This window comes from Macaca fascicularis, chromosome 8 (genome assembly GCF_037993035.2).
Source record: "Macaca fascicularis isolate 582-1 chromosome 8, T2T-MFA8v1.1".
In the NCBI taxonomy this organism is placed as follows: Eukaryota; Metazoa; Chordata; class Mammalia; order Primates; family Cercopithecidae; genus Macaca; species Macaca fascicularis.
In genome coordinates this window covers 109,683,679-109,710,882 of record NC_088382.1, presented here as the reverse complement: position 1 = coordinate 109,710,882, position 27,204 = coordinate 109,683,679, and the positions used below count along the sequence as shown (strand labels likewise).

The 27,204-nt window shown below is 38.2% G+C and overlaps 1 protein-coding gene across 19 annotated transcripts in view; it reads left to right on the top strand.

The window, feature by feature from the left end:
• The window catches only part of RGS22 (regulator of G protein signaling 22), a 152,817-nt gene that overhangs the window by 13,907 nt on the left and 111,706 nt on the right, over positions 1–27,204 (top strand). For 13 of the 19 annotated variants that reach the window (XM_073999206.1, XM_073999203.1, XM_005563799.5 and 10 more), the window contains 4 exons: positions 14,064–14,285; positions 21,677–21,762; positions 22,369–22,537; positions 26,604–26,733. In XM_073999206.1, the coding sequence (XP_073855307.1) occupies positions 14,235–14,285; positions 21,677–21,762; positions 22,369–22,537; positions 26,604–26,733 (436 nt within the window). In that variant the 5' untranslated portion in view covers positions 14,064–14,234. The remainder of the gene's footprint in view (positions 1–14,063; positions 14,286–21,676; positions 21,763–22,368; positions 22,538–26,603; positions 26,734–27,204) is intronic. The other 6 variants (XM_073999209.1, XM_015455078.4, XM_073999208.1 and 3 more) reach the window with 1 other exon arrangement.

Genomic DNA, 27,204 nt, shown 5'->3' with positions numbered 1-27,204 from the left:
CTATTGGGTTATGAAAACTGTTTTCCAGAAAAAAATTGAAACATAAAAAAAAAATCACAAGTAATTTTAAAGGGAGTGTACCATAAATGTGAAGTCTCTTAAAGCCTGAACACTGGAAATACCTTTTGAAGGGAAATTACTATTCAGTACTTTCTTGTGTAGATTAGTTTTATATATATGTATGTATCTATGCATGCGTGCACGTTTGTTTTGTATTTTTTTTTTTCTAAGATAATTTTGTACTCTCTCTATTGGGCATAGCTAAGTCTCTGGACCCATTATAGAAGTTAGATTGACACACCAAAGCCCCTGCTCCCTTTCCAAGAACAAGCCTGAGCGACACCACAGGATACTCAAAGAGTTCTTGTTTGGTCTGACTCTTTAACTTTTGTTATCCAGTTGTATATTATATAAAACCCAGCAGCATCACAAAATTGCCAGAACTTTGCTTTTCCAGATTGTGTAGTCTTTCCTGTGGGCTCTGCAATCTCCATTCTCTCTCCAAAACAAGTACATTTTTGTGAAATTTTAAATAGAAAAGTCTCTATATAGATCTAATGTCAATTTCTTAATATTTGCATTTCAGGGTCTTGGGATTTGTGATTACATTGACTTGTTTTGGAAAAGAAATTCTCTTAATTTTCTTTTTCAAAAAATCTATTTTAAATTATAGAAATGACATAACAATAGTACAGACAGTTTACCAAAAATGTGATAATCCTGACACCCAGTCGGAATACACATTGCCATTTTTGTGTTTCCTTTTAGACTTTAGGTGACATGACAGTGTGATTTTGATTGAATTCCATGTAGTAATGTTTTTATCCCTCCTGAGCAAGACCAGAAGTTTGACACCTTCGTGTGTCCCAAGCACTCACCTGGGCTGCCTTTTTCCTGTTTTCCATCTCTCTAAATCCTGTTTTTACTTCCCCTTCCTTTTTTTTTTTTTTGAGTTCCTTTTGCATCTACATTCAGGATCACACAGTCTACCTATTAATTACCATTCTTCACATTACAAGACAAGAGAAGAGAAAATGTTGTCACGGGTTTTCAAAAAGAATCTGGGGACAGAGAGGAGAAGGAATGATGTATTCTCAAACCAAGTGTCTGGCAAAATTCTAGAACAGATTAGTAATGTTTGGTTTATGAGCACTTAGCTAAGAATTAGAAGCCAGTATGAGTTTACTGAGAGTAAGTATACCAAACTAATCTTTCTTTTTTTGGATAGTTATAGACTGGTATTTTAGGGAACCATAAATTAATATATTATTATTTCAATAAAGTATTATAAAAAATAATAAATTGAATCATGTCACTTCCTGCTCTGTTCAAAACCCTGTCTAGGGACTTCTCATTACACTAAGAATAAAATCCAGAATCCTATATGATCTGGCTCTTGCTATCTCTTGATCTTTATTTTCTCCTTACTTTCCCTACTTACTTTCCAACCTGACTGACTTTTTTTATGCTTCTCAAACAGGAATATGCCACATATACTCAGGATCTTTCTACCTGGCATGCTCTTCTCTTAGATACCTGTATCACTTTCTCCCTAACTTAAATCCCTTCTGTTTACAAAACCTTCCCTAACAACCCTATCTAAAATAACAACCTCAACACATGCTCCACTTATAGTGCTTTGTCTCCAAAGACTTTATAATTATCTGTGAAATTAGTTTTCAAATATTTGAACTGGTTCACTAACCATAATCAGCAGGAGTTGATTTTTAATAACCTACAGATTGAATTCCAAATTTGCTAGTGTACAATTCAAGACCTTTTGTAATTTGGCTTCAGCTTAACTTTCTAGCTTTGTATCTCGCTTCACATTACTTGTGCCATCCTGCATACTCTTTCCTGCCTCCCCTAGCCCACCAATCTGTCTTGACCACACTTATTCTTCCCGTGCTCAAATCTCACCATGTAATTGTTGGTATTAGGAGTGAGAGAACTGTGTTTGATTCCAACTTTTCCACTCTTACCGGTGTGATCTTAGAAACCTTGCTTACTTCATTCCTCGATTTCTTTCTCTGTGAATTAAGCTTACTTAATTCCTCGATTTCTTTCTCTGTGAAGACAATATGACTATCTTACAAAATTATTATCAAGCGAGGTAATGTATATTAAGTGCCTAGCACAGGTTTAGTGCTTCACTTTTCTTTTCCTTCACTAGACTATCTCATCCTCCATTCCTATAGCATAATAGGCAATCACTCTTTAATGGGATTGGTGGATGGTCAATCTAGAGGATAATCTTATGTGCCAAACAAATCTGTCATTGGCTTTGCCTTTTTAAAACGATTTTTATAAGAGACTTGGATGAAAAGTTGCAAGTTCCAGTATTAGGTCACTAATCTAGTAAATAATGGTCCACACAGGTTCAGATGGCTCAAAAACTTTTGATTGTTCCATCATGCTATGATGTCTATAGAACTGGCAGCAGAGGAGTAAACTAATGATTTGAGTGAGAGAATCTGGTCTTGTTTTTATCCCGATAGTATGAAATGGACCAAAACAAACAAAGTTAATGTGGTTTTAGGGGTCATTAATAGAAGTGTAGTCAAGCTCAAACAAAATATTAGTCTGGATCACAGAACTCAATAAATGTTTCTTTGAATAGGGTTGTATTGTCAGACTGCGCTTAGACTGTTGTGTTCCATTTTTGGTGCCATATGTTAAGAGTTGCTCTGCCAAACCAGACTCAGGGAGACTGAGCCAATGATCACTCTGGAAACCATGTCAAATGAAGGGTTGAAAGAAGTTTGGTGTTTAACCTGGCTTGGGAATGGGTGACAAGGGTGAAAAGGAGTAGTCCTTTTAAAATATTTTACGATTTGATTGAGGAAGAAGGGTTAATGTATTCTGTGAAACTAGAGTGCAGAACCAGGGCCAGCATTTATGAGATAAATTGATTTGATTTTCACTTACCATAAGAAGGAACTTTAGAATTCGTTTTCTAACAATTAAATGGGCTGACTTTTGAAGGAGTAAACTTGGAGGTATTCAAGTAGAGGTTACAAAATCATTTTATGAGAATATCGTGTATGTGTGTGTATGTGTGTATCTCATGTATCTCTGTATATGTATATATATCTATGGTGGGAGATTGGACTTTCTTGACCAGAGAAAATTTCCTTCTTCTCTGTTTATTTTATCTCAGAAGCTACACTGTAAATTTCCTGGGGGCAAGGACAGGTCTTTTCTGTATCTCCCAAAGCTTCTTGATTATGATTCTGTTTTTATTTCAACATTTTCCGTGTGAGATCCTTAATATAAACAAGTAAACCTTCTAATCTTTTCTCCTGCCTCCTTTCCTCACCCACCCCCACCCTCAGCCCCCACCAAAAACAATAGCCTAAGCCCTAGAGTGTAGATACAGATTATAGGGCCCTTAGGTCATCTCTGAGATGACTTCTGAGACTTTTTCCGTATTTGTAATGACATGCCCATGGTCCCATACCGAATTGTGGTAGAAATGGGCCTAGAAATCGGGCATTCTGGCCCCTACACTATTTCTTTCCATTACACCATTATACTCTTGGGACACATTGTAAGATCCAGAAACTGGTGGCTGGTAGCCTGCCTCTGTGTTATTTTTTGATGAGGGGAATCCAGGACAGTTGCTGCTATTATAAATGATTATGGCACTTTCCAAATTCTAGCTTTCATAACTTCATTCTGTTTGTTCTTGTGCCAAGTTCACATTCAGATATTGTTTTCATTTGGTGTCTGGGAGGTTTTTGCTGTCAACTCTTTATGGACAAGTGTTTGCTTATTAAGTTTTCTTCTGTGCTATAGTGTGAAAACGTTTTTTTTTCTTTTGGCTTTGTTTTGTGTGTTTTATGCTTAGTGACTGTTGTGGGATTGAGTAGATGAGCCCACATAGATTTAGGTTGGTCCTCTGTGGGTGGTTTCAAATGTTTGTGACATTTATAGTTTGCAGAAGCTGAAGGGGTGGCCTGTTCTATACCCTCCTCACAAGGATAGGTATGTCATATGTTTGCCAGACCATGCTTAGCTATGTGCTGTTGGAATTTTACCATAACTTCTTTTTTTGGACTGATTCTCCACACTTTTTAAAATCTGTAAACAATTATAATTTCTTGCAGCTTAATGAAGGAGTTACATGCTAGATGGACTGTTGTGGGGGACCAGTGGGGAGAGAGAGAGAGAGTATATTTTGGGAGAATGCATAGGATGAAGGGGGATGAAGGGTTTGGGTCTTCTCTTGCCAAAATCTAAATACTCAGAAATTGATTTTTACAGGTGTTGATAAGGCTCTAGGAAACTGCTTACTTCACTGTTTATACCTCTGGGTGTTTTGATAAGACTTGCAGCTCAAAAATACAGCACTCAAATTACCTGACTCATTTATTAACTAAGGATATTTTCTATATATTTTATGTGGCACATTATTCCTTGCATCCCATTGGTGAACATGTCTAGTAAACAGTTTATGGTTTAACATCTAAAGTGACAATAAAGCTTAGATTAAAAGAAGTTGTTATTGGTAACTGACTTGTTGCATTCAAGTAGTCAGATGTTTTCCATTCACTGACTAGGGATCCATGTTTAAAATATAGCTTTGGAGCTCAATTAGTAAAGATAGAGTTGGAGCAGAGATGAACATGTATTAAATTAACCTAGTCATTAGTTTTTAATTTAAATACTGTTCAGCTAAATAATTTGGCACCCGGTAAGTTTCACTGGTGCTGGGCTGGCAGTTTAATCACTAATTCTTCACAGGTTTTTTTTCTCTCCCCTTTCCAAAGAAATGTGGAACCAGCAATTTACTCTGGTAAAAATATTTTCATGCACTTGCTTTTTCTGTGAAAATATTTTTCACACATGGATGACTAGTACTACAAAGTTAGCTTTCACCACCTTCAGGTCAATTCATTTTGGAATATTTGGAAAATGATATCCTTGAAATAAGAAAATTAAGTAAGGACAAGAGCAGTCTGTAACAGCTTGTGGAGGATTGGGTTTGAGGCTCAAACTGAAGGTTTTTCCTGTCATATGATTCAAAGTTGAGCATTCTCTAAATCAGCCAACTTAGCTTTTTGGAGAAAAGACTTTCTACATCATTCATTTCTGTCTCCCACACCCTATGTGTCTTGTATTATTACTTACTAAACTATAGGAGTTTTATTGGTAAGCTTAGAAATAGTTAAAACAAAGGACTTGATGTTTAAGAGAGCTTCTTTTTAAGCCAACAACAGGAATTTGGGTACTAATGAAAGACCAGGGTTCTTTCTCCTGGGTATCAAACACAAATGGCTGGCACCACCTCATATGTGAATACCCATGACAGTCAGCACGACGTAACCAACAGATTGTGGCTTTGCAGTTTGTCTTCATCTGAATTCTGCCTCTCCTCAGCTAAAAACTCTTCAGTGGCTCCTCCTTGTTGTAAAGCAGTGATTCTTAAACATGTGCATGCGTTAGAATGATCAGAGGGCTTGTTAAAACTGAGAATGCTGAGCTCCTTCCCCAGAGATTTTGTTATAAGGAGGGGACCGATAAGTTGCTTATCTTTCTTTTTTCTTTTCAACTTTTATTTTAGATTTGGGGGTGTGCATGTGCAAGTTTGTTACCTGGGTATATTGCGTGATGCTGAGGCTTAAGATATGAATGATCCCTTCACCTAGGTACTGAGCATAGTACCCAGTAGTTTTTCAGCTGTTATCTCCATCCTTCCCTCTCCCATGTAGTCGTCCCCAGTGTCTATTGTTGCCATTTATGTCCATGAACACTTGATGTTTAGCTCCCACTTATAAGTGAAAACATGTGGTGTTTGGTTTTCTGTTCCTGTGTTAATTTGCTTAGGAGGGAATTTGCATTTCTAACAGGATATCAGGTGATGGTGATATTGCTGATCTAGGAACCACCCTGTGAGAACCATTTGTTCAACAGTGTAAGTTGAGAGTTACAGCATATGATAGTAGGTCCTCAACGAACTCACCCTTTCTCTCCAGTCTTATCTCTGCTATTCTCCTTTAAAATATTTAAGTTGAATATGTCTCACTGCTTGCAGTTCACCAAATGTAACCTATTATTTTGTGCTCTTGTATCTTATTTTTATTTTTAATTTTTGTGGGTACATGGTAGGTGTCATGCTCCTTTATCTTGATGCATTGGCTGTTACTTTTGCTGAATTCCCCTCTTCTCCCTTGTATACCTGACATTGCCTCTTCATTCTTCAAAATTCAACTCTAGCAGCCCACTTTCCCTCTACATCTTCCTTAATTTCCAGAATATATTAATAGTTAATGAGTCCTTCTGTGCCATCCCATTACTTTGTACGTTCTTCTATTGTGCTTGTTCTTTGTTAAACTGGAGTTGCAATATACATCCATTCTTATTTGAATTGAACTATTCATGTTCTGCAGAAAGAGTGAGGTTTAAAGAGTGACATAAAGAGTGATTTAGCCGGGCGTGGTGGCTCAAGCCTGTAATCCCAGCACTTTGGGAGGCTGAGACGGGTGGATCATGAGGTCAGGAGATCGAGACCATCCTGGCTAACACGGTGAAACCCCGTCTCTACTAAAAAATACAAAAAACTAGCCAGGCGCGGTGGCAGGCGCCTGTAGTCCCAGCTACTCGGGAGACTGAGGCAGGAGAATGGCGTAAACCCGGGAGGCGGAGCTTGCAGTGAGCTGAGATCTGGCCTCTGCACTCCAGCCTGGGTGGCAGAGCGAGACTCTGCCTCAAAAAAAAAAAAAAGAGTGATTTAAAGAGTGACAATGGTTTTCTCTTTTGTACCAATCTGTGTGTATGTGCCCTGGAGAGTGTGAGAGATGGAAGATGAGAAACTGCCATTCCATCAGTGAGTGTCATCCTTCCTGCCTCTTACAGTATGTTGTTATGTCATCATGCTAAGGGTGATTCTAGTGTTAAACATACATATTTTGTGTACAACGTGAGCTTTAAACACAAGTCCATCCCTTCATCCAGTCCCTAACTGAAGAATCAGTGACCCATTTCAATCCAGAGGAACAACTGACTCATGAACTTTTTGAGAACATTGTTGAAGACAACTTTATGGATGTTTTCAAGATTTCAAGGGATTATCTTGACTAAATATGATTTCACCTTATGTGCTGACTTTCATATCCTTTCCCCTCATAGGATGGGTCTTTATTGCCATTTATATTTACTTTTCTGTCTTCCTCTCCTGGATTATGTGTGTTCTGAGGCAGGATCTATGTCTTTTCCATTTCATTTGGGGCTTCGTGGAGGATGCCCTATATTGGTTCACTCAATATATTAAATAGGATATTATGATAATAATTAAATACTTATCGAATAAATGAATGAGCTAACAAAGGAATAATGGAGCTAGGTGATCTTACTAAAGAGCAGAAGATATAGACTTTTTCCCTGGAATGTCCATCATGGACCGATGGAGTATCAAACATGGAAAGCACCTTGGGTTTATCTAGTTACGACTTCTTTTTACTGATATGCCTCAGAAAGGCAAAGTGATTTGCCCAACATTTCTTCCATTTTTAATCATTCTGCTTATCTTTCTCTGGATAGTTTCTAGTTTAGCCAAATCTCTTTTAAGAGTATGATAACCAGACCAGACATAATATTCTAGTTACTACCCTTGTCACTGGAGACATATTTCCCCTTGCCATTTGCATTTACACAAGTTTTAATTTATTTCGGCATTTTGTTGACTCTTCATCATAGACAAAAATGAAAGATCATGTACTTGTTCCTTCAAGGGCAGAAATAATGTTCTATTCATGTTTGTATCCTCTATGTTTAGGACAATAATTGGCACTTGGTAATTCAAACATTTTGCTATTGGTAAAATGAATTACTGGGAGAAGCTTTGAAACAGTTGTTTGCCACTTTTATCATCTTAGAATCATAGTACTTTTAAGGACCTTCCAAGATCTAAGCTAATGCATGGCTTTTCAAATGCAAGAATACTTTTTTATCCCAGCAAGATCTCTGTTCCATTATAGTTAATTCCACAGAAAGAAATTCTTAAGTTTAAAAAGTATAAACATTTTTACATATAAATTCACATTTCTTTTTTAATAATAAATAGAAACATTGCATGTCATTTATTATAAACATAATTCCAGTTTTCCATTTGTTGTTTTTACTGTGCTGTTTCTATAAAGTACTTTTTTTTGACCAGTTCCTCTCCTCACTTTCATGTACTTACATACACTTTCTTCCTCAGAATGAATACACCGCCTTTTTCCCTATGAACTCCATTCAGAATTCAAGTAATTTTGTAAGTGCATATGAGTAGCACAACCTCAATCACACATGAAATTGTAGCTGTAGGGAGTCTGAGAAATAAGGTTTTTACTTTTCCAGGTTTTGCATTTCAGGAGGTTGGAGTGGATCCTGAGTGAGCCAGTCCACAGCATCCACAATAAGTCTTAACTAAAATTACATGGCCGGGTGCGGCGGCTCACGCCTGTAATCCTAGCACTTTGGGAGGCCAAGGTGGGTGGATGATGAGGTCAAGAGATCAAGACCATCCTGGCCAACATGGTGAAACCCCTGTCTCTACTAAAAAATAGAAAAATTAGTTGGGTGTCGTGGCACCCAGCTACTTGGGAGGCTGAGGCAGGAGAATCACTTGAACTCAGGAGGCAGAGGTTGCAGTGAGCCGAGATCGTGCTGTGTCTGGAATTGGTGGGTTCTTGGCCTCACTGACTTCAAGAATGAAGCTGCGGACCCTCGCGGTGAATGTTACAGTTCTTAAAGATGGTGTGTCCGGAGTTTGTTCTTTCAGACGTTCAGATGTGTCTGGAACTTCTTCCTTCTGATGGGTTTGTGGTCTTGCTGTCAGGAGTGAAGCTGCAGACCTTCGTGGTGAGTGTTACAGCTCTTAAAGGCAGCATGTCTGGAGTTGTTCGTTCTTCCTGGTGGGTTCACGGTCTCACTGGCTTCAGGAGTGAAGCTGCAGACCTTTGTGGTGAGTGTCACACAGCTCATAAAGGCAGCGTGGACCCAAAGAGTGAGCAGCAGCAAGATTTGTTGCAAAGAGCGAAAGAACAAAGCTTCCACGTTGTGGAAGGCCACCCGAGCAGGTTGCCGCTGGCTGGCTCAGGCAGCCTGCTTTTATTCCCTTATCTGACCCCACCCACATCCTGCTGATTGGTCCATTTTACAGAGAGCTGATTGGTCTGTTTTACAGAGAGCTAATTGGTCCATTTTGACAGTGTTGATTGGTGTGTTTATAATCCTTGAGCTAGACAGAGTCACAGAGTGCTAGTTAGCTAGATAGAGTGAGCTAGATGCAGAGTACCAATTGGTGTGTTTACAAACCTTGAGCTAGACACAGAGTGATGATTGGTGCATTTACAATCCTTGAGCTAGACACAGAGTCACAGAGTGCTAGTCCTCCAAGTCTCCACTAGATTAGGTAGATACAGAGTACCAATTGGTGTATTCAGAAACCCTGAGCTAGACACAGAGTGTTGATTGGTGTATTTACAATCCTTGAGCTAGACACAGAGTGCTAGATGAAAAAGTTCTCCAAGTCCCCACTAGGTTGGCTAGATGCAGAGTACCAATTGGTGTATTCACAAACCCTGAGCTAGACACAGAGTGCTAATTGGTGTATTTACAAATCTTGAGCTAGATACAGAGTGCTGATGTGTGCACATAACAATCCTTGAGCTAGACACAGAGTCACAGAGTGCTAGTTCTCCAAGTCTCCACTAGGTTAGCTAGATACAGAGTACCAGTTAGTATATTCACAAACCCTGAGCTAGACATAGAGTGCTGATTGGTGTATTTACAAACCCTGAGCTAGACACAGAGTGCTGATTGGTGCACATACAATCCTGCAGCTAGATATAAAAGTTCTCCAAGTCCCCATCCCGTTCAGGAGCCCAGCTGGCTTCACCCAGTGGATCCTGCAGGGGGGCTGCAGGCAGAGCTGCCCGCCAGTCCCCAGCGGCGCCTGCACTCCTCAGCCTTTGGGCTGTGATGGGACTGGGCGCCACAGAGCAGGGGGTGGCGCCCCTGGGGGAGGCTCAGGCTGCACGGGAGCCCACTGCAGGGGGGAGCTCAGACATGGCAGGCTGCAGGTCTGAGCCTGCCCCGCGGGGAGGCAGCTAGGGCCCCGTGGGGAGGCAACTAGGGCCCGGGGAGAATTTGAGTGCAGTGCTGGGGGGCTGGCACTGCTGGGGGACCCGGTGCAACCTCTGCAGCTGCTGGCCCAGATGCTAAGCCCCTCACTGCCCTGAGCCTGCGGTGCCTGCTGGTCGCTCTGTGTGCAGGGACCGCGGAGCCCGCACCCGCCAGATCCCCCAAGCACCTCGCACAGCCCTGGTTCCCGCCCACGCCTCTCCCTCCACACCTCCCGACAAGCAGAGGGAGGCAGCTCCAACCTCAACCAGCCCAGAGAGGGGTTCCCATGGTGCCCTGGTGGGCTGAAGGGCTCCTCAAGTGCTGCCAGAGTGGACACCGAGGCCGAGGAGGCACTGAGAGTGAGGGCTGCTAGCACGTTGTCACCTCTCAGTGCCACTGCACTCTTCTAGCCTGGCGACAGAGCAAGACTGTCTAAAAAAAAAAGAGAGAAATTATGTGGTCAGTTCTAGGTTTAAAGCAGTTGCGTAGTCATAACTCAGGAGTTCTGTTGTAAGCTCATTAGGGGACTTGCTGTAAAGCCACGAAGGGTTCATTTAGCCTTTCTCAGCTGCAGTTGTGCATTTTATGTTAAATATAAAAGTAATTGTTGGCTAGGCACAGTGGTTCACGCCTATAATCCCAGCACTTTGAGAGGCCAAGATGGGTGGATCACAAGGTCAAGACTGAGATTGAGACCATCCGGGCCAACATGGTGAAACCCCATCTCTAGTAAAACTACAAAAATTAGCTGGGCATGGTGGTGTGTGCCTGTAGTCCCAGCTACTCGGAAGGTTGAGGCAAGAGAATCGCTTGAACCCACGAGGCAGAGGTTGCAGTGAGCCGAGATCGTGCCACTGAGCTGAGACAGCGCCACTGCACTGCAGCCTGAGGACAAAGCAAGACTGAGTCTCAAAAAAACTCAAAAGTAATTGTTAACTACCTGCTTTAAATCCTCCCCTAGCCCCTGCGTGTGACGGAGACAGTGTCCCATCCAGAGAGTTAGTAATTTTTACACAAAACCTGTTTGTGATGTGATAGCAGTAGCTCTGCGATAACAGCCAGTCTCCCCAGAGTGTGGTGATGGTTCCGCTTGTGGAATGTGAGCAGCCCACCACACCAGCTCATGAGCTGGAAAGCAACCATTATATCCTCCAAACCGCTGCAGAACCTTTCTAAAACACAAGTTAGAAGTAACTATGTTACTTTCCTACTTAGGATGTTCATATGTCTCCCTGTTTCCTAGAGGGTTAAGATAAAGCCCATACTTCTTGAAATGGCATGCAAAGCCTTTCGTGATGTGGTTATACTACGTTATCTACTTCAAGTCTTTCTTCTCTGTTCCTTAAACTATTCCAACTACGGCTATTCTTGTTCTAATCCGGCTGCGTAGAGTTACCCACATACACCATGTTGCTTTATGCTTCTGTGCCTTTACTAGTAGAACCAGAGTAAATAAGAGTATAGGCTTTGGAATCAAAACGCTTTGTTTGAATCCAAGCTACCCTAACTTCATTGGATTATTACTTAGCAGAGTCCTTGGCGTAGAGAAGTGGTCAGTACACACTAGTTTTGTCATATGTGAATAAACTTTATATGTAATAAAGAAACTTTACGTGTATTAAAGAAGAGGAAATGTTCTGTCTTTGGGACCAGAGAGACTTGTTTCCATAACCCTGATCGTCTAGCACTTTATAGCTCTGAGTCCATGGACCATCACTTAGCCGTCCCTACCATCAGTCTTTTGTGAAGAGCTATGTCAGGAATGTGGAAGTATTCAAGAGAGTGCTTTTAAAGTGTCCATCATGACCTTTAACCTAAGGGAATTAATGCAGGAACAGAAAACCAAATACCACATGTTCTCACTTATATGTGGGAGCTAAACATTGAGCATGCATGGACACAAAGAAGGGAGCAATAGACCTACTATTGTAGGGGCCTACTTGAGGATGGAGAATGGAAGAAGGGTGAAGATTGAAAAACTAGCTATTGAGTGTTATGCTGATTACCTGGGTGACAAAATTATCTGTACACCAAACCCCTGCAACATGCAATTTACCCATGTAACAAACCTGCATATGTACCCCTTAAACCTAAAATAAAAGTTGGAAAGAAAAAAAAATAAAGTATCCATCACATGCCTAGCATCTGATAGACATTCAGTAAATAGTCCTTATCATCTTCATTATGTCTGCCAACTATACCTTAACTACTCACTACTACTAAGTAAGATTGATACTAGGGTCTTAGGGTATCAACAGTCCCTCCTAATTTTTTTACTTGAGCACTTTTTACTTTGTTAGTAGGAAATGTTTTATTTATCCATTGAACTAACTAATTAACATTCTTTGCTTTAGATTATCACAGCTTTGTGTTCCTCTGGCTATACCAGGTCAGAGGGTAGGAGGCAAAAAAAAAAAAAAAAAAAAGAAAGGGAAACAATAGAAGTCAAGCTTGTTCTCTTGTTCCATGTATACTCAGAACTAGAAGAAATGTTTTCCAGATGGTCTTTCACTTTATACAGCTTAATTTCTCCTACCCACATTAATATTTGATGTCATTCTCTACCAAGTTTAATTAATTTCCTTTCTCCAACCAGATAAATCTGATCTGTGATATCAGCAGACTCTTTTTTCTCTTTAGTTTAGTGATAGCATAGTTTAGGAATACTATTTATGTCATTTAGGTAAATGGTGCCTGTTTGAGTCCCATGTTTGAAAGACAGATGCAGTGGGCAACTAATGAAATATATCTATTGAAGAGACTTTATATGTAATTTATGGCTAATTCTTACTCATTGAGCAATACTTATCATTTTGGGAGAAACTCTTAGTCCTAAGGCTTTTGAGACTGTGGACTGATATTCGTCTTGAACTGTATCATCCATGTACTTTAATTCCTCAGAAGGGGAGACAGTCAGACCTTAGAGATGTGATATTATCTGACATTAAAATTTAAATATATATATACACATGCTTCTAGTTCCAATTTTACTATGAAATTCTACCACTTATTAAATTATGACTATAGTATATCTAGCAATCCCATAGTAAAATTTGAATTAATGTTCTACTTAGAACACTTACTGATCCAAGGGGAAGAGTTTGATGTCTTCTACCACTCGCCTAAGCATGTATAAGTTAATCTACATGAATAGTCAGTTCACTGAAGGTACCCTAAAATAAACAAATATTCTGAAAAAGGGACCTGATTCAAGATTCGGAGGACAAATGGGAAAAGACATGGCCAATTCACCAATTACTTCTTACGGAAGTGGAGGCCTCAAAGATGTTCAGTGATTTACCTAGAGTCACAGAGCTACTTACTGGCAAACTGGCATTCAAACTCAGGATTCCTGACTATTGTATATCAACTGACTGGCTTTAAATAAAAGTTGGCAGCATTTAGAATTACCGATAAAAACCTCAGAAATGTTATTTTCTTCTCTCTTTTTTGTCACAGCGCGAAGGATGGTGTTGAAATAGTCTTAACTGAAGAGCATATTATACTTAAATTTGTCCTTTTGGACAAGGGAGATTGTTAGCCTTCATGGCTCCTAAGGATGAAAGACAGTGGGAGCATTATTTCTTCCTTTACTCATTCCTCCCTAGTGATCCACCCCCTTCTAAGAGAATAACATAGCTTTGTAAAGCCAGGTATATATTTCTGTCCAGTTTCAAATAATCACAGTGGTAAGATGTTCATACAAAGGGAATTTCTGCCATAGCATACCCTGACAGTTACTTGTGGCATAAGTACATTGGCAAGGAAGAGTTCAGTGGGTTCCCTGACCTCTACCCAAGGGATTTCCTAGGTCCTAAAAAGGAAGAGGGAATGATTAAAAACACAAAACTCTGAGGTATGCATGCATGTATGTAAACCACAAGTCTTCTTAGAGACTGTGAGTTTTCAGGTTTAAAAAATGTTTTAATTTCCACAAATTTATATTGCAGACCTTTTCGGAGGCAATTAGATTTAATGCAGATTATGGAGTCTTTGAAGTAGTTAATGATGCTCCACAACTTCTGGAAAAACAACTGAAAAAAATTCTACAAAACCAGCAACCTCGAAATCCCATTTTTGATGTTGTAAGGAAAGGAAAGAATGAGGTTAAACCTGTTCAAATGAATGCCTCCGATGAAAATGAGACCATTAATGTCAACTACAATATTATGGTAAGAAAGTATACTGTTTTATCTTGTTAGATGGATAAAGCATTTGGTGAAATCAACATGAGTTTCCTTAGGCTTCCCTTTTTGAAGTGTAGCTACATTTATTAACCTGTGTTGTACGTACACATAGTATTTGTTAAGCACTTTTCAAATCCAATGGCCAGTTTAGCAGTTTTGTTGATGCTCACTTATCAATTTGAGAAGATTCATGTAATTTACCTTGAATATTTGAATATTAGGTTAGTTTTGAGTCATATAAATATAAGTATCCTTTATAATTTTGATGCATGGTGGAAAATGTGGATATATAGGCAATGTATTTCATTTGGGTTTTGAACCAATCCTGTCAAGCAGTTGGGAATTGAGACTTCTGACCCTCAAGTTGTACTGTGTGGCTCTGACCTCCCTGGCCTGAAATTTCATTTTCAGCTTCTAGATTGTGTCTCCTTAGCATGAGGTCAGAAAACCTGCGTTCTAATATTGGCTCCTCTGCTTACTGACTCTGTGTACAAGTTACTTTGATGAGTCTGATTTTCATCATCTGTCAGATGAGGCCTTTACTACCTACTACTTAGGTTTCTTGCATGGATGAAATGAAAATAATAATGAATGTTTAACAATACTATTTCACAGTGATTCAAAATGTCTAGTATAACTAGGCTGAAGTATGTCTAACATTTAAGACATAGATTTACTCTAGCCTGAAAGTTCTTCAATTCTTCTGTTACTGAATTGAAATAATTTCTATCTTTAACTTTCATCAAAAGTTAGTTTAAAAATTTTTTACTAGGTGGGACAATATTTATTGTTTTATTCACTTCCTTCAGTGAATAGAAAATTTTAATTGTATGGAGGTCTTTATGACCTATTTATTTATTGTTAAAAGCTATTTAGGAGCTTCTTGAGTTATGTGCTTTGACACAAGTTTCTCGGAAAGATTTAGATGATCTTATTTGATATATTTGAAGGTAGACTGATTAATTAAGCATGTCTATTATAAAACTAGGGCAGCAATTTGGAAGTTTTTAAAAAGAGGCATGAGTAATGAAAACAGGCCAGCTGCAATGGCTCACACCTATAATCCCAGCACTTTGGGAAGCCAACGCAGGTGGATTGCCTGAGCTCAGTAGTTAGAGACCAGCCTGGGTAACATGGCGAAACCCTATCTCTACAAAAAATAAAAAATTAGCCAGGCATGGTGGCATGTACCTGTAGTCCCAGCTACCCGGGAGGCTGAGGTAGGAGGATCACCTAAGCCTGGGAGGTTAAGGCTGCAGTAAGCTGTGATCACACCACTGCATTCCAGTCTAGACAGCCAAGTGAGACCCTGTCTCAAAAATATACTAAAAATAAATAAAAACAGTAGTGGAGATCGAAGGAATTAAAAAGTACTAAATGAAAAGCAGACAGAAAATGAGGAAAAATCAGACAGAGAATATAGACACATAAAGAATAAAACAACTAGGAAAATGGTAGTAGTGATTTTAAACAAACCACATCAATAATTAATATCACTTTAATCATATAATTAATGTATATGACTAATAATATAATTAATCATATTGAATTGTCATGATGTGTCATTCCTTTGATTCCAGAGCCTTGGGAGGCTGAGGCAGGAGGATCACTTGAGCCCAGGAGTTTGAGGCTGCAGTAAGCTATGATGGTGCCACTGCACTCCAGCCTGTGTGACAGAGTGAGGCCTCATCTCTAAAAATAATGATAATAATAATATACACCAATAATTACATGAAATTTAATGGCCTAAGCACCCCAAGTAAAAGCCAGAGTCAGGGATGATTTTTTAAAAATTGTGATTATTTGCTGTCTACAAGAAACTAACCTTAAAAATAACACATAAATAGTTTAGAAGTGAAAAGGATAGTAAAAGGTATACCATACAATTATGAATTAAAGGAAAGCTGGAGTGACTATATTGATATCTGGCAAAGCAGCCCTTAGAACAAGGAATCTTACCATGGATAAAGAGGAACATTACATAATGATAAAAGGGGGAGGGTCAATTCACCAAGAAAGCTTAACAACTCACAGTATGTATGCACCTAACAACAGAGGTTCAGAATACATGATGCAAGAGCTGATAGAACTGAAAGGAGAAATAGATAAATTTATAGTTATAATTGGAGACTAAAGCACTGCTCTCAGTAACTGATAGAAAAGATAGAAGATCAGTAAGGAAATGGAAGTTCTGAAAAACACTAACCACCAAGTAAATCTAATTGATCTTTACAGAGCACTTTGTCCCACAACAGTGGATGTTTATCCCACAACATTTTTTTCTCTAGTGCACTGGGAATATTTACCAAAATAGACCATATTTTGGGCCATAAAATAAATTTCAGCAAACTTAAAAGATTTGAAATCTTGCCAACTGTGTTCTCAGACCACTTCAGAATTAAACTATAAATGGGTAACAAAATTCTTAAATACTTAATTGCATAACATACTCCTAAATAATTCATAGGTCAAAGACTAAGTCCCAAGGGGAATTAAAAATTATGTTGAATTGAATAAAAACTAAAGCATAACATATCAAAATTTGTGGGATGCAACTAAATTAGTCTTTACAGGGAAATTTGTACCATTAAGTGCTTATAATAGAGAAGACTAAATAAATCTACGATCTACTTTTCACTATGAGAAACTAGAAAAATTAAGTTAAAATTAAACCAAAAGTAAAGAAATAAAGAACAGAATCAATGAAATTGAAAACAGAAAAACAAGACAGAAAAATCAATGAAAATAAAGCCTTGTTTTTTGAAAAAATCAGCGAAATTGGTAAACTTTTAGCCAGAATGCTGAAGCGAAAGAGAGAGAAGATATACATGCCCAATATCAGAAATGAAAGAGGGGATGGGATGTCATTACAAATTTTACAGACAGTTAAAAAAAAAAGAGAATTTGCAAACAATTTTATGTCTATAAGCTCATGATATTTAAATGAAATAGGCTTTTTTTTTTTTTTGGAGACAGGGTCTCATTCTGATGCCCAGGCTAGAGTGCAGTGGGATGATCTCAACTCACGGCAATCTCCACCTCCCAGGTTCAAGCGATTCTCCTGCCTCAGCCTTCCAGGTAGCTGGGATTATAGGCATATGCCACTATGTACAGATAATTTTTCTATTTTTAGTAGAGATGGGGTTTCACCATGTTGGCCAGGCTGCTCTCGAACTCCTGGCCTCAAGTGATCCACCTACCTTGGCCTCCCAAAGTGCTGGGATTACAGGCATGAACCACTGCATCCGGCCCACATATTTCTTAAAAGGCACAAATTATCAATGGTCACTGAAGGAGATATAGATAATCTGAGTAGTCCTACATCTATTACAGAAGTTGGATTCACAGTTTAAAGTCTTTCCACAAAGACAACTCCAGGCTCAGATGGCTTCACTGTTTAATTCTATCAAACACTTAGAAGTGAAGTAACCTTAAATTTATAAAAACTTATACAAAAAACAAAAGAAATCAATTTTTAATTCATTTTATGAGGTGGGCATTACACTGATGCCAAATCTAAATGAAGGAATTTGAAGGAAAAGAAAAACTTACAACTTAACATCACTCATGAACACAGACCACAAAAATCCTCAAAAATAAGCAAATTAAATCCAACAATGCAAAAAGATAATTCTATTTAAGAAGATAATACAGGTGTAAATCTTCATAACCTTGGATTATGCATTGGTTTTGTTAGATATGACACCAAATGCACAAGAAAAAAAAGATAAATCAAAACTTTCATGCTCTAAAGGACACTACCAAGAAAGTAAAAAGACAACCCACAGAATGAGAGCAAATATTTGCAAATCATATATTTTATAATGATGTGTATCTAAACTATAAAAATAACTCTTAGAACTCAAAAATAAAAAGACAAATAACCCAATTTAAAAATGTGCAAAGGGTTTAGAATAGACATTTCTCCAAATAAGATAAACAATAAGCACATGAAAAGATTTTCAACATCATTAGTCGTAAGGGAAATGGAATCAAAATCACAATGGGACACTACTTCGCACCCAACAGTATGGCTATGATTTTAAAAAAGGCAAATAATAACAAACGTTTGTGAGGATTTGAAGTGATTAGAACCTTCATACACTGCTGGTGCAATTGTAAGACGGTACAGCTACTTTGGAAAATATTAGGCAGTTCTTTAGAGCTTAGCCCAAGAGTTATCAAATTACCCAGAAATGCCACTTCTAGGTATATACTCAAGAGTATTGAATACATATGTTCACACAAAAACTTACATACAAATGTTCATAGCAGCATCATTCATAATAGCCAAAAAGTGGAAGCAACTCAAAAGTCCATTCTCATTGGTGAGAATTCCATTTTGGAAAACATTTTGGCACGTCTTTCCAAGTTAAACATATACCATACCACCTATAGTCCATTTGTGTTGCTATAAAGGAATACTCAAAATTGGGCAATTTATAAAGAAAGAGGTTTATTTGGCTCATGGTTCTGCAGACTGTATAAGAAGCATGGCACTAGCATCTGCTTCTGGTGAGGGCCTCAGGAAGCTCCCACTTATGGTGGAAGACAAAGAGGGACGAGGCATATCACATGGCAAGAGAGGTAGCAAGGGAGAGAGTGAGGAGGTATCAGGCTCTTTAAACAACCAGGTCTCATGTGAACTAACAAAGTGAGAACTCACTTATTACCATGGGGAGGACACCAAGACATTCATGAGGGATTCGCTCCCATGACCATGACATCTCTCCCATGAGGCCCTACCTCCAGCACTGGGGATCACATTCAGTACAAGATTTGGAGGAGGCAAATATCCATACCATATCACTGCCTATCTATCCTACCCCTGAGTATTACCCAAAAGAAATGAAAAGTTATACTCACACAAAAACCTGCATGTAAATGTCTACAGTTAGCTTTATTCATGATCACAAAAGCTGGAAGTTTTCCAGATTCCTTTAACTGGTGAATGGATAAAGACACTGTAGTATATACATACAGTGGAATATTACTTAGCACCAAAAAAGAATGATTTATACATGAAAGAACATAGATACATCTTAAATGCTTTATGCTGAATGAAAGATACTAGAATCAAAAGTACATACTCTATTGATTCTATTTATATGACATTCTGGAAAAGGCAAAACTGTGGAACAGATCAGTGGTTGTCAGAGCCTAGGGTTGGATGGAGTTGCTGACTACAAAGTGGCATTAGGAAATTTGGAGAGTGTTGGAACTTTTCTGTATCTTGATTGTAGTCCTGGTTACATGATTATATGCATTTGTCAAAACTTGCAGAACTGTATTAAAAAGGGTGGATTTCACTGTATGTAATTTATACCTCAATAAATCTAACCAATAAGATCTACTGATTGATAGCCATGCTTTATGTGTTTGCCTTGTACATCTAAATATAATTTTTTATTAATCCAATTCTGTAGGCACTTTAAACAGCTTGCGTATGGCTATTCGGAAATAGTTCTGTACTGATTTACCTAAAGTCATCTTCCCTTAACATTCCGGTCATCCCTTTCTGTTTCTTAACCAACTTACAGAAAATTTTTTTAAGGTTTAAATAATTTAACCTTAGATAGATTCTTTTTGTGTTTCTTATACGTATTTATTAAGTTATTTTATGGTTGATCAGGATTGTCTTGTATGTTTTTTGTCTTTATATTTAGTTACTTTTTAAAACCACGAAGAGTTTTGTTTTCAGCTTGGCTAAAGACTTTTCTTCAATTTTTGATTTTATTCTTTTTAAACTTTTTTATTCATTTTATTTTTAGGTCAAATAGGTACAAAAACACTCAAAAGAGGATGAATTATAGGTAAACTGTTTACTAGCTGAATATTCAGCAAATTGGTTTTGAATGAACTGACTACTTTGACAACCTTATAGAATTCTTTAAGGATTCATGTGGATCTTTATATGTAGTTTGGTATCTTCTGTGATACATTGAATGTAGCGCTAATGGGAGTTCAGAAGTCCTGCATGGTTGTCAGTGTGTAGCCTATGCAGAGTCTTTCTAAGATCCAAATGTCCTTCAGATCTCACTGATAAGCAGTGAGACTGTCAACAAGGTGCTGCTGATTAGGTGCTGGCTATTTCCATGGTTTTCTTCTATTCTTTCATTATGCAGAAGATAGTGTTTGGTGAAGGCAAATGAATATGGTTTTTTTTTTTTGCTGAATAGAAGAAAACTATTTGATGTTCCAATCCTGAATGCCTAAAGACTTCTGCACATATCAGCAATGATGAGCACACATCACCCTCATGAGCATCAGCACATTAGATGTCAGCAACACTACTGTATGGACATTCAATTTCCTCACTAGAGTTAGTAATGGTCTATGTGTTAACTCTTATGCAATATCACAGCAAAACTATCACCTTAGATTGTCCATGGAAGCCACATAAATGCAAACATATTTACCTCACTGAGATTGTTTTATTTATTAGTAACATATGTTTTGTGTCCAAGGTACTGATATTATTTAGAATTCTGGGAAAAGTGAATACAAGAAAAAGTAGAATCAACAGTAAGTATTTTAGGATGAACAACAGTAACTCTTCAGTAATTCAGTAATTCTGTATTGCTCTCACAACCTCAAGATAAAATCTGTACTCTTTAATGTTATTTAAAACGCTATTTGCAGTCATGACCCTGCCTACTTCTCCAACCTTTCTGTCTCCATCCCTTAAATCTCATCCTGTGACCTAATACCGCTACACTTGTGGTTTGTCTCCTCTTTTGCTTCCCTGCTCAACCTAGCTAGCCTTGCTTCGGGTCAAAGAGTGAAGTGCATGTTCTGTGGGAAACCTCTTCTGAGTTAAATGTCTCTGTGGGCTCCCACAGAAGCCTACACTGTGGCATTTGTAACACTCTACTATCATTATTAACTTTTTTATCTGTAAGAGAGTGCCTGGAGATGTTAAACAGTTAAAACATTTTTTTAAACTTGATGAACAAGGGGCCTGCAGTGACCTTGGTGGCCTTACCAAGTTTTCTTGGTGGTTCTTTTTCTGTTTGTGATTATTTTTAACCCATTTTATGACTGAAAATACTGAGATTCATTGGCTTTTTTTTCCCCCTCATTCTCCCTCCTTCAACAAGTTACTTAACTTCTCTGGATTCGATTTGTTAATCTGTAAAAATTGAGGCATTATATAGTTGATATAGAATTGTTAAGAGAATTAAAAACGTACCAGAGGCAAGAAGTGCCTCACATTTGTGGCTCAGGTTTATTGATCTCTCTAGTGGAAATAGAAGACCTACGGGTAGGGCTCCTGCTGACAGCTGGAGGTCATTATTACTCTCATGATTAAGCGTTAATCATCCTAAAAGTGATTTTCTTTGACCTTCTTTTCCTTGCTCTTTTTCTTCTCGTAGTGTCTCAGTCGTGAAGAAGGTATTAAGTGGATCAAAAAAGAAAGACTTCCAGCATTTCTGGAAAGTGATTGCTACTTTGAATACAGGTATTATAGTCCCATCAATATATGTATTTTTAAATACATATACATTAGCCTCCCAATTAGCTAGGACTATAGCTGTGTGCCACCATGTGTGGCAAATCTTTTAAATTCTTTGTAGAGTCAGGGTCTTGCTGTATTGCCCAGGCTGGTCTCGAACTCCTGGCGTCGAGAGCCTCCTGCCCTGGCCTCCCAAAACCTGAGATTACAGGCGTGAACCTCTCCAACCAGTCATAATTTAAAAATTATCTATTGATGATAACGGTATTTAGGTGCAGGGTGTTTAACAATGAAAACTAGTGTGACATGAAAAACATAGAATGCTATAGTCCAGAGCCAAGTTTTCCTTTATGTTCCCTGACTTTTAACATGTAAGAACCTAAAATTTGACCTCTGAACAACCATTTTTAAATAAAAATCAATTAAAATGAATACTTCTTAACTAATTAGTGGTTTTATGAATAAGCTATTAATTTTAACAGAGCCAAAGAAAATCATCATTAAGTGAGGAGAGGAGATTGGCTTGAATACATAAAATAAAATTTTAGGTTTTTCCCTGAATTCTGCTATATTTGAAACTTGTTTCAAATTTGTATGATTCCTAAAATGCAGGTTAGCCAAATTGGTCTCACAAGTAAGATGGAGCAAGTCCGGCATGAATTTCACAGTAGAATCAAATTTTTCTCCCTGGATCGTGAAAAAACCACCCAGTCTACCACCTCCTGCCACTGAAGAAGATAATCTTGTAATTATGAAAAAGTTCTATGTATCACTTGGTGAGGTAAAAGTATGAGTATTTTTTCATGACTTAGCGCTTCATTAAAACTTCTGATTTTATTTTTTATTTTATACATATATTTTTTTGAGACAGGATCTCACTCTGTCACCCAGGCTGGAGTGCAGTGGCATGATCATAGCTCACTGCAGCTTCCACCTCCCGGGCTCAGGTGATCCTCCCACCTCAGCCTCCTGAGTAGCTGGGACTACAGGCATGCACCACCACACCCGGCTAACTTTTTTTTTGCATTTTTTGTAGAGATGGGGTTTTACCATGTAGCTCAGGCTGGTCTTGAACTCTTGGACTCAAGGAATCCACTCACCTCTACCTCCCAAAGTGCTGGGATTACAGGCGTAAGCTACCACACCTGGCTGTAACTTCTTATTTTAAGGCATTTGTATTACCTGAACAGAAAAAATGATTTCAAATACATGTAAAGCAGATTTAGCAATAATTCTTATAGATTTATGCTAACTAATTTGCTCTGCTGTCTTTAATTTGAAATGTAGTTAGAAATATTATCCTCATGTGTCTAAAGAGACAAAGGCAAGGTTGAAGAACATGCAGTGTCACCTGGGAAGCAAGGGTAACGTGAATTGTATCCATGGTTTCATTGTTCATTCCAAAATTGCTATGATTTGGATTCTGTTACTTTTGTACAAAAAGATAAATTGAGTCTTTTCCTTCCTTTTCTCTAGGTTATTCCTTAGTAATAAAATGTGTTACTGTAAGGTTGTTATCAAATAAATTTGTCATCCATGATTAGAGAAATGTGAGGGTGTATGAGAGCACTTGAAGAGATTTAACCTAGAATCAAATATCCTTTTGGAGAGTCATAATGTAGTAAGAACTGTTGTTTGATCTTTGGCCTCTAATTATTAGATCTTGTATCTGGAACTATACTTCTAATACACAGTTCTATACAAAATTAGGAATGGCAAATATGTAGCCCTTGTGCTGCTACTCCCTATGACAGACTTTGTTAATCAATTGTGGAAATTTTTCTGCTGAGCTAGGATTTGGCTCCAGATTCTTTACAACACAGTATTCTGGGTAGGCACTTCCATTTTTTTTTTTTTTTTAAACCTTAAGGCTTACTTGAAAATAAGGCACTTTCAATTGATCAAAATTATCATACAGGAGGAAGCCTCTTTGCCTTCTATGTTGGAATAGATAGGCTAAATTTACTTGAACTTTTTTTTTCTTGTGTATCTCCTATTAATTTTGTAGTTCAGCATTTCTATCAGCAGTATTTGTCAAAAACATTTACAGTTATGCCAGTTCCATTATTTCCACTGAATAATGCTTTGTGGTGTATTTAAGGCACATTTTTCTTCTCTCTTATACTGATTTTAAGTATTTTTTTCTTTCTTTCCTTTTTTTTTTTTTTTTTTGAGACAGGGTCTCGCTTTATCACCCATGCTGGAGTGCAGTGGTACAGTCTCAGCTCACTGCAGCCTTGACTTCCCAAGGTTCAAGGGATCCTCCTCCCTCAGCACCCACAAGTAGCTGGGACTACAGGCATATGCCACCACGCCCTGCTAATTTTTGTGTATTTTTTGTAGAGACAGGGTTTTGCCATGTTGCCCAGGCTGGTCTTGAACTGCTAAGCTCCAGCAATTCATCCACCTCAGCCTACCAAAGAGTTGGTATTACAGGCGTGAGCCACTATGCCTGGCAATATTTTTTCCCTTAATTTATATACTATAGAAATGTTGGAAATGTCCTAAAAAATATGTACTCAAGGTCAATAAACATGTAAAGGGAAGAATCAATCTAGGGGAATAAGTTCTGATTTGCTATATGTGAATTTAATTAAATATAAGGGAGTTAAAATCCAAACTAGTTTACTTTTGGTATTTTCTGAGATGAAAAAACTCATTTGTATTCACTTGAGTAAACTTTAACACTATATATATATACACACAATTTTTTTTTTTTTTTGGAGACACGATCTCACTGTGTTGCCCAGGCTGGAGTGGAATGATGCAATCATGGCTCATTGCAGCTTCAATCTCCCTGTCTCAAGCAATTCTCCCACCTCAGCCTCCCAGCTGGGACCACAAGAGTGCATCACCATTCCTGGCTAATTTTTAAAAAATTATTTGTAGAGACAGGGTCTATGTTGCCCAGATTGGTCTTGAACTCCTGGGTTCAAGCAGTCCTCCAACCTTAGCCTTCCAAAGTGCTAGGATTATAGGCATGAGCCACCACACAGCCACTTTAACTATATATTACCATTTTTCAATAGCCTCTGAATTTTGCAGATTCAAAGTTCTTGAATGTTTACATTATTTATGTCATGAGTATACATAGGGATTAATCTTCATGATAATTGGTAACATTTCTTTGAGCCTTAAGTTATACCATCTAAAAAACAATTGACCCATCTCTTAAAAGTATAGGCCGGGTGCAGTGGCTCACGCCTGTAATCCCAACACTTTGGGAGGCTGAGGTGGGCAGATCATGGGGTCAGGAGTTCCAGACCAGCCTGACCAACATGGTGAAACCTTGTCTCTACTAAAAATACAAAAATCAGCCAGGCATGGTGGTGGGTGCCTGTAATCACAGCTACTCGGGAGGCTGAGGCGGGAGAATTGCTTGAACTCGGGAGGCAGAGGTTGCAGTGAGCTAAGATTGCACCATTGAACTCCAGCCTGGGTGACAGAATGAGACTCTGTCTCCACTTCCCCCCCCCAAAAAATATATAAAGTGGAATAATTATGTTAAAGATGTTGAAGTCTGACTGATGACTTCTTTCTCTCCTGTGTTCTACTCCCTCATTCTTTTTTTGCAGTTGAAATAGCAAGGACCTTGTATGTTGGTCTCTCTCAATTCCTTGAACGTTTCTTAATTACTTTGGCCTCCTGCTTAGGCTATTGCTTAGGATAAATAGTCACTCGATAATTATATGTTAGGTAAACATATAATTATATGTGAGATGAACATATAATTACTAATAAATAACTTGATTTTAAAGGAAAAGGGGAACAAAAGTGAGTTAGTCTTTGAAAGCTTTTATGCACCTGGGAAACCTCACCTGTAAGAGGGATGGTGACTGCATAGCTGCCACCTCTCATTTCTCTGTCTTGCTTTGGTCTTCTTATGTGGCTTGACTTGCCATGTTAATTCTGCATAATAGATAGGGAGTAATTTTTCTTCCATTTGAGGTACCTGTTCTCCAAGTGTTTCTTAGGCTAAGTGCTGACCAACCAGCTGATTCAGTTGGATAAATGAGAAATGAGAGGAATGTTGAACACTCCCTTCTCTGCTCTTGTTGAACAACTTGGATTCTCTAGTAAAAATAAAAGAAGACATTACAGAGAGAGGCAGGCAGAGGAATCTTCCCAAGAAGGCTAGGATAGGAGCTTCTTAGGGCTGGGGTTCTAGAAGCTAAGGATCAACTTCAGAATTGAATTGGCTAGTTCAGGGGTATACAAAGGAAAGGAAAAATGGAATGCTGCAGTTAGGGACAGATGGAGTTAGGAATCAGTGTGCAAAAAGCATTCAATCTAAGCAAAGTTGTGAAAACTGAGTCTAATGCAAAGGGGCAGCTGAGTTTGGAGAGGGTCCAGTGGCACTAAGAATAGTGTCTCTGTCATACTGGGGGAGCAGTTGTTAAAAATACTGAGCCAGGTGAGACAGAATAGGGTACCTGAAGTAATTGGGAAAGTTGTAAAGGGGAGCAGCTAGCAAAAGGATTGATGGGTCTGGTGACTGCCAAGTTGAAGTCAGATGGCATGAATTTGTAGTGAATCCAGGAAGTAGGGTTTCATGCCTTTGGTCAACAGTAGCCTGAGAGTGAGAGTGGAGAATTTATAAGTATTGGACACATATTTTCCTTTGGTTATCAAATACAAAAAAAAAAAAAAATCTGGATTGAAATTTCCTTCAGTTTCCTCTTAGCTAATGAATTTTTTGAGTATAATTTTATTTTCCTTCATGAGATAATTTTCACTTTACATATTGTACTGTGCAAGTTGAATATTATTATAATGATTTTTCCAGGTTTGTGATCAGAGCAATACTGCTAATCATATGTTAAACTAATATGCTCCCTTCTTCCTAGGCTTCCTATGCTCAAACAAAAGATTGGTTTGCATTAGCAAAACAAAGTCAGCAAACAGTATCAACCTTTTCATTACCCTGTTGTGTACCCTACAACAAACTTAAATCACCAGCTATTTCATCTGTTTCTGGTAAGCAGTAAAGGACAAGAATGACTTTAGAACTTCTCTTTAAGTTTTTGTTTGTTTGTTCTAATTTTACAGTACAGTAGTTAGTGGTTGGGGAGAAAAAATTATCCACATACCCTTTGCCTCACTGCACTTCCTATGTTTTTTGAGAGACAACTTTGTATAGTGAAAAGGAGATGGGTTTAGAATGCAACTCTGATATTTATTCGCTGTGTGATGTTTGATGAGTTTTTCCACTTCTTGGAGCCTTGCCTTTTCTTGTCTGTAAGATTAGAATAATGATATATACTAAATGTATAGGAAATGCCTGGCCTGGTGCTTGGTACCTAATATGCAGTCAATTAATGTCATTATTTCTTATCATAGTTTACAAATTCTTGTTAAGTCTTTGCAATAAAGTGGGTACAACAATTTTCTCTTCCTAAAAATAAAATAGTTATTGATGGGAATTGAGTTTCCCTTCTGTTTTTAAGT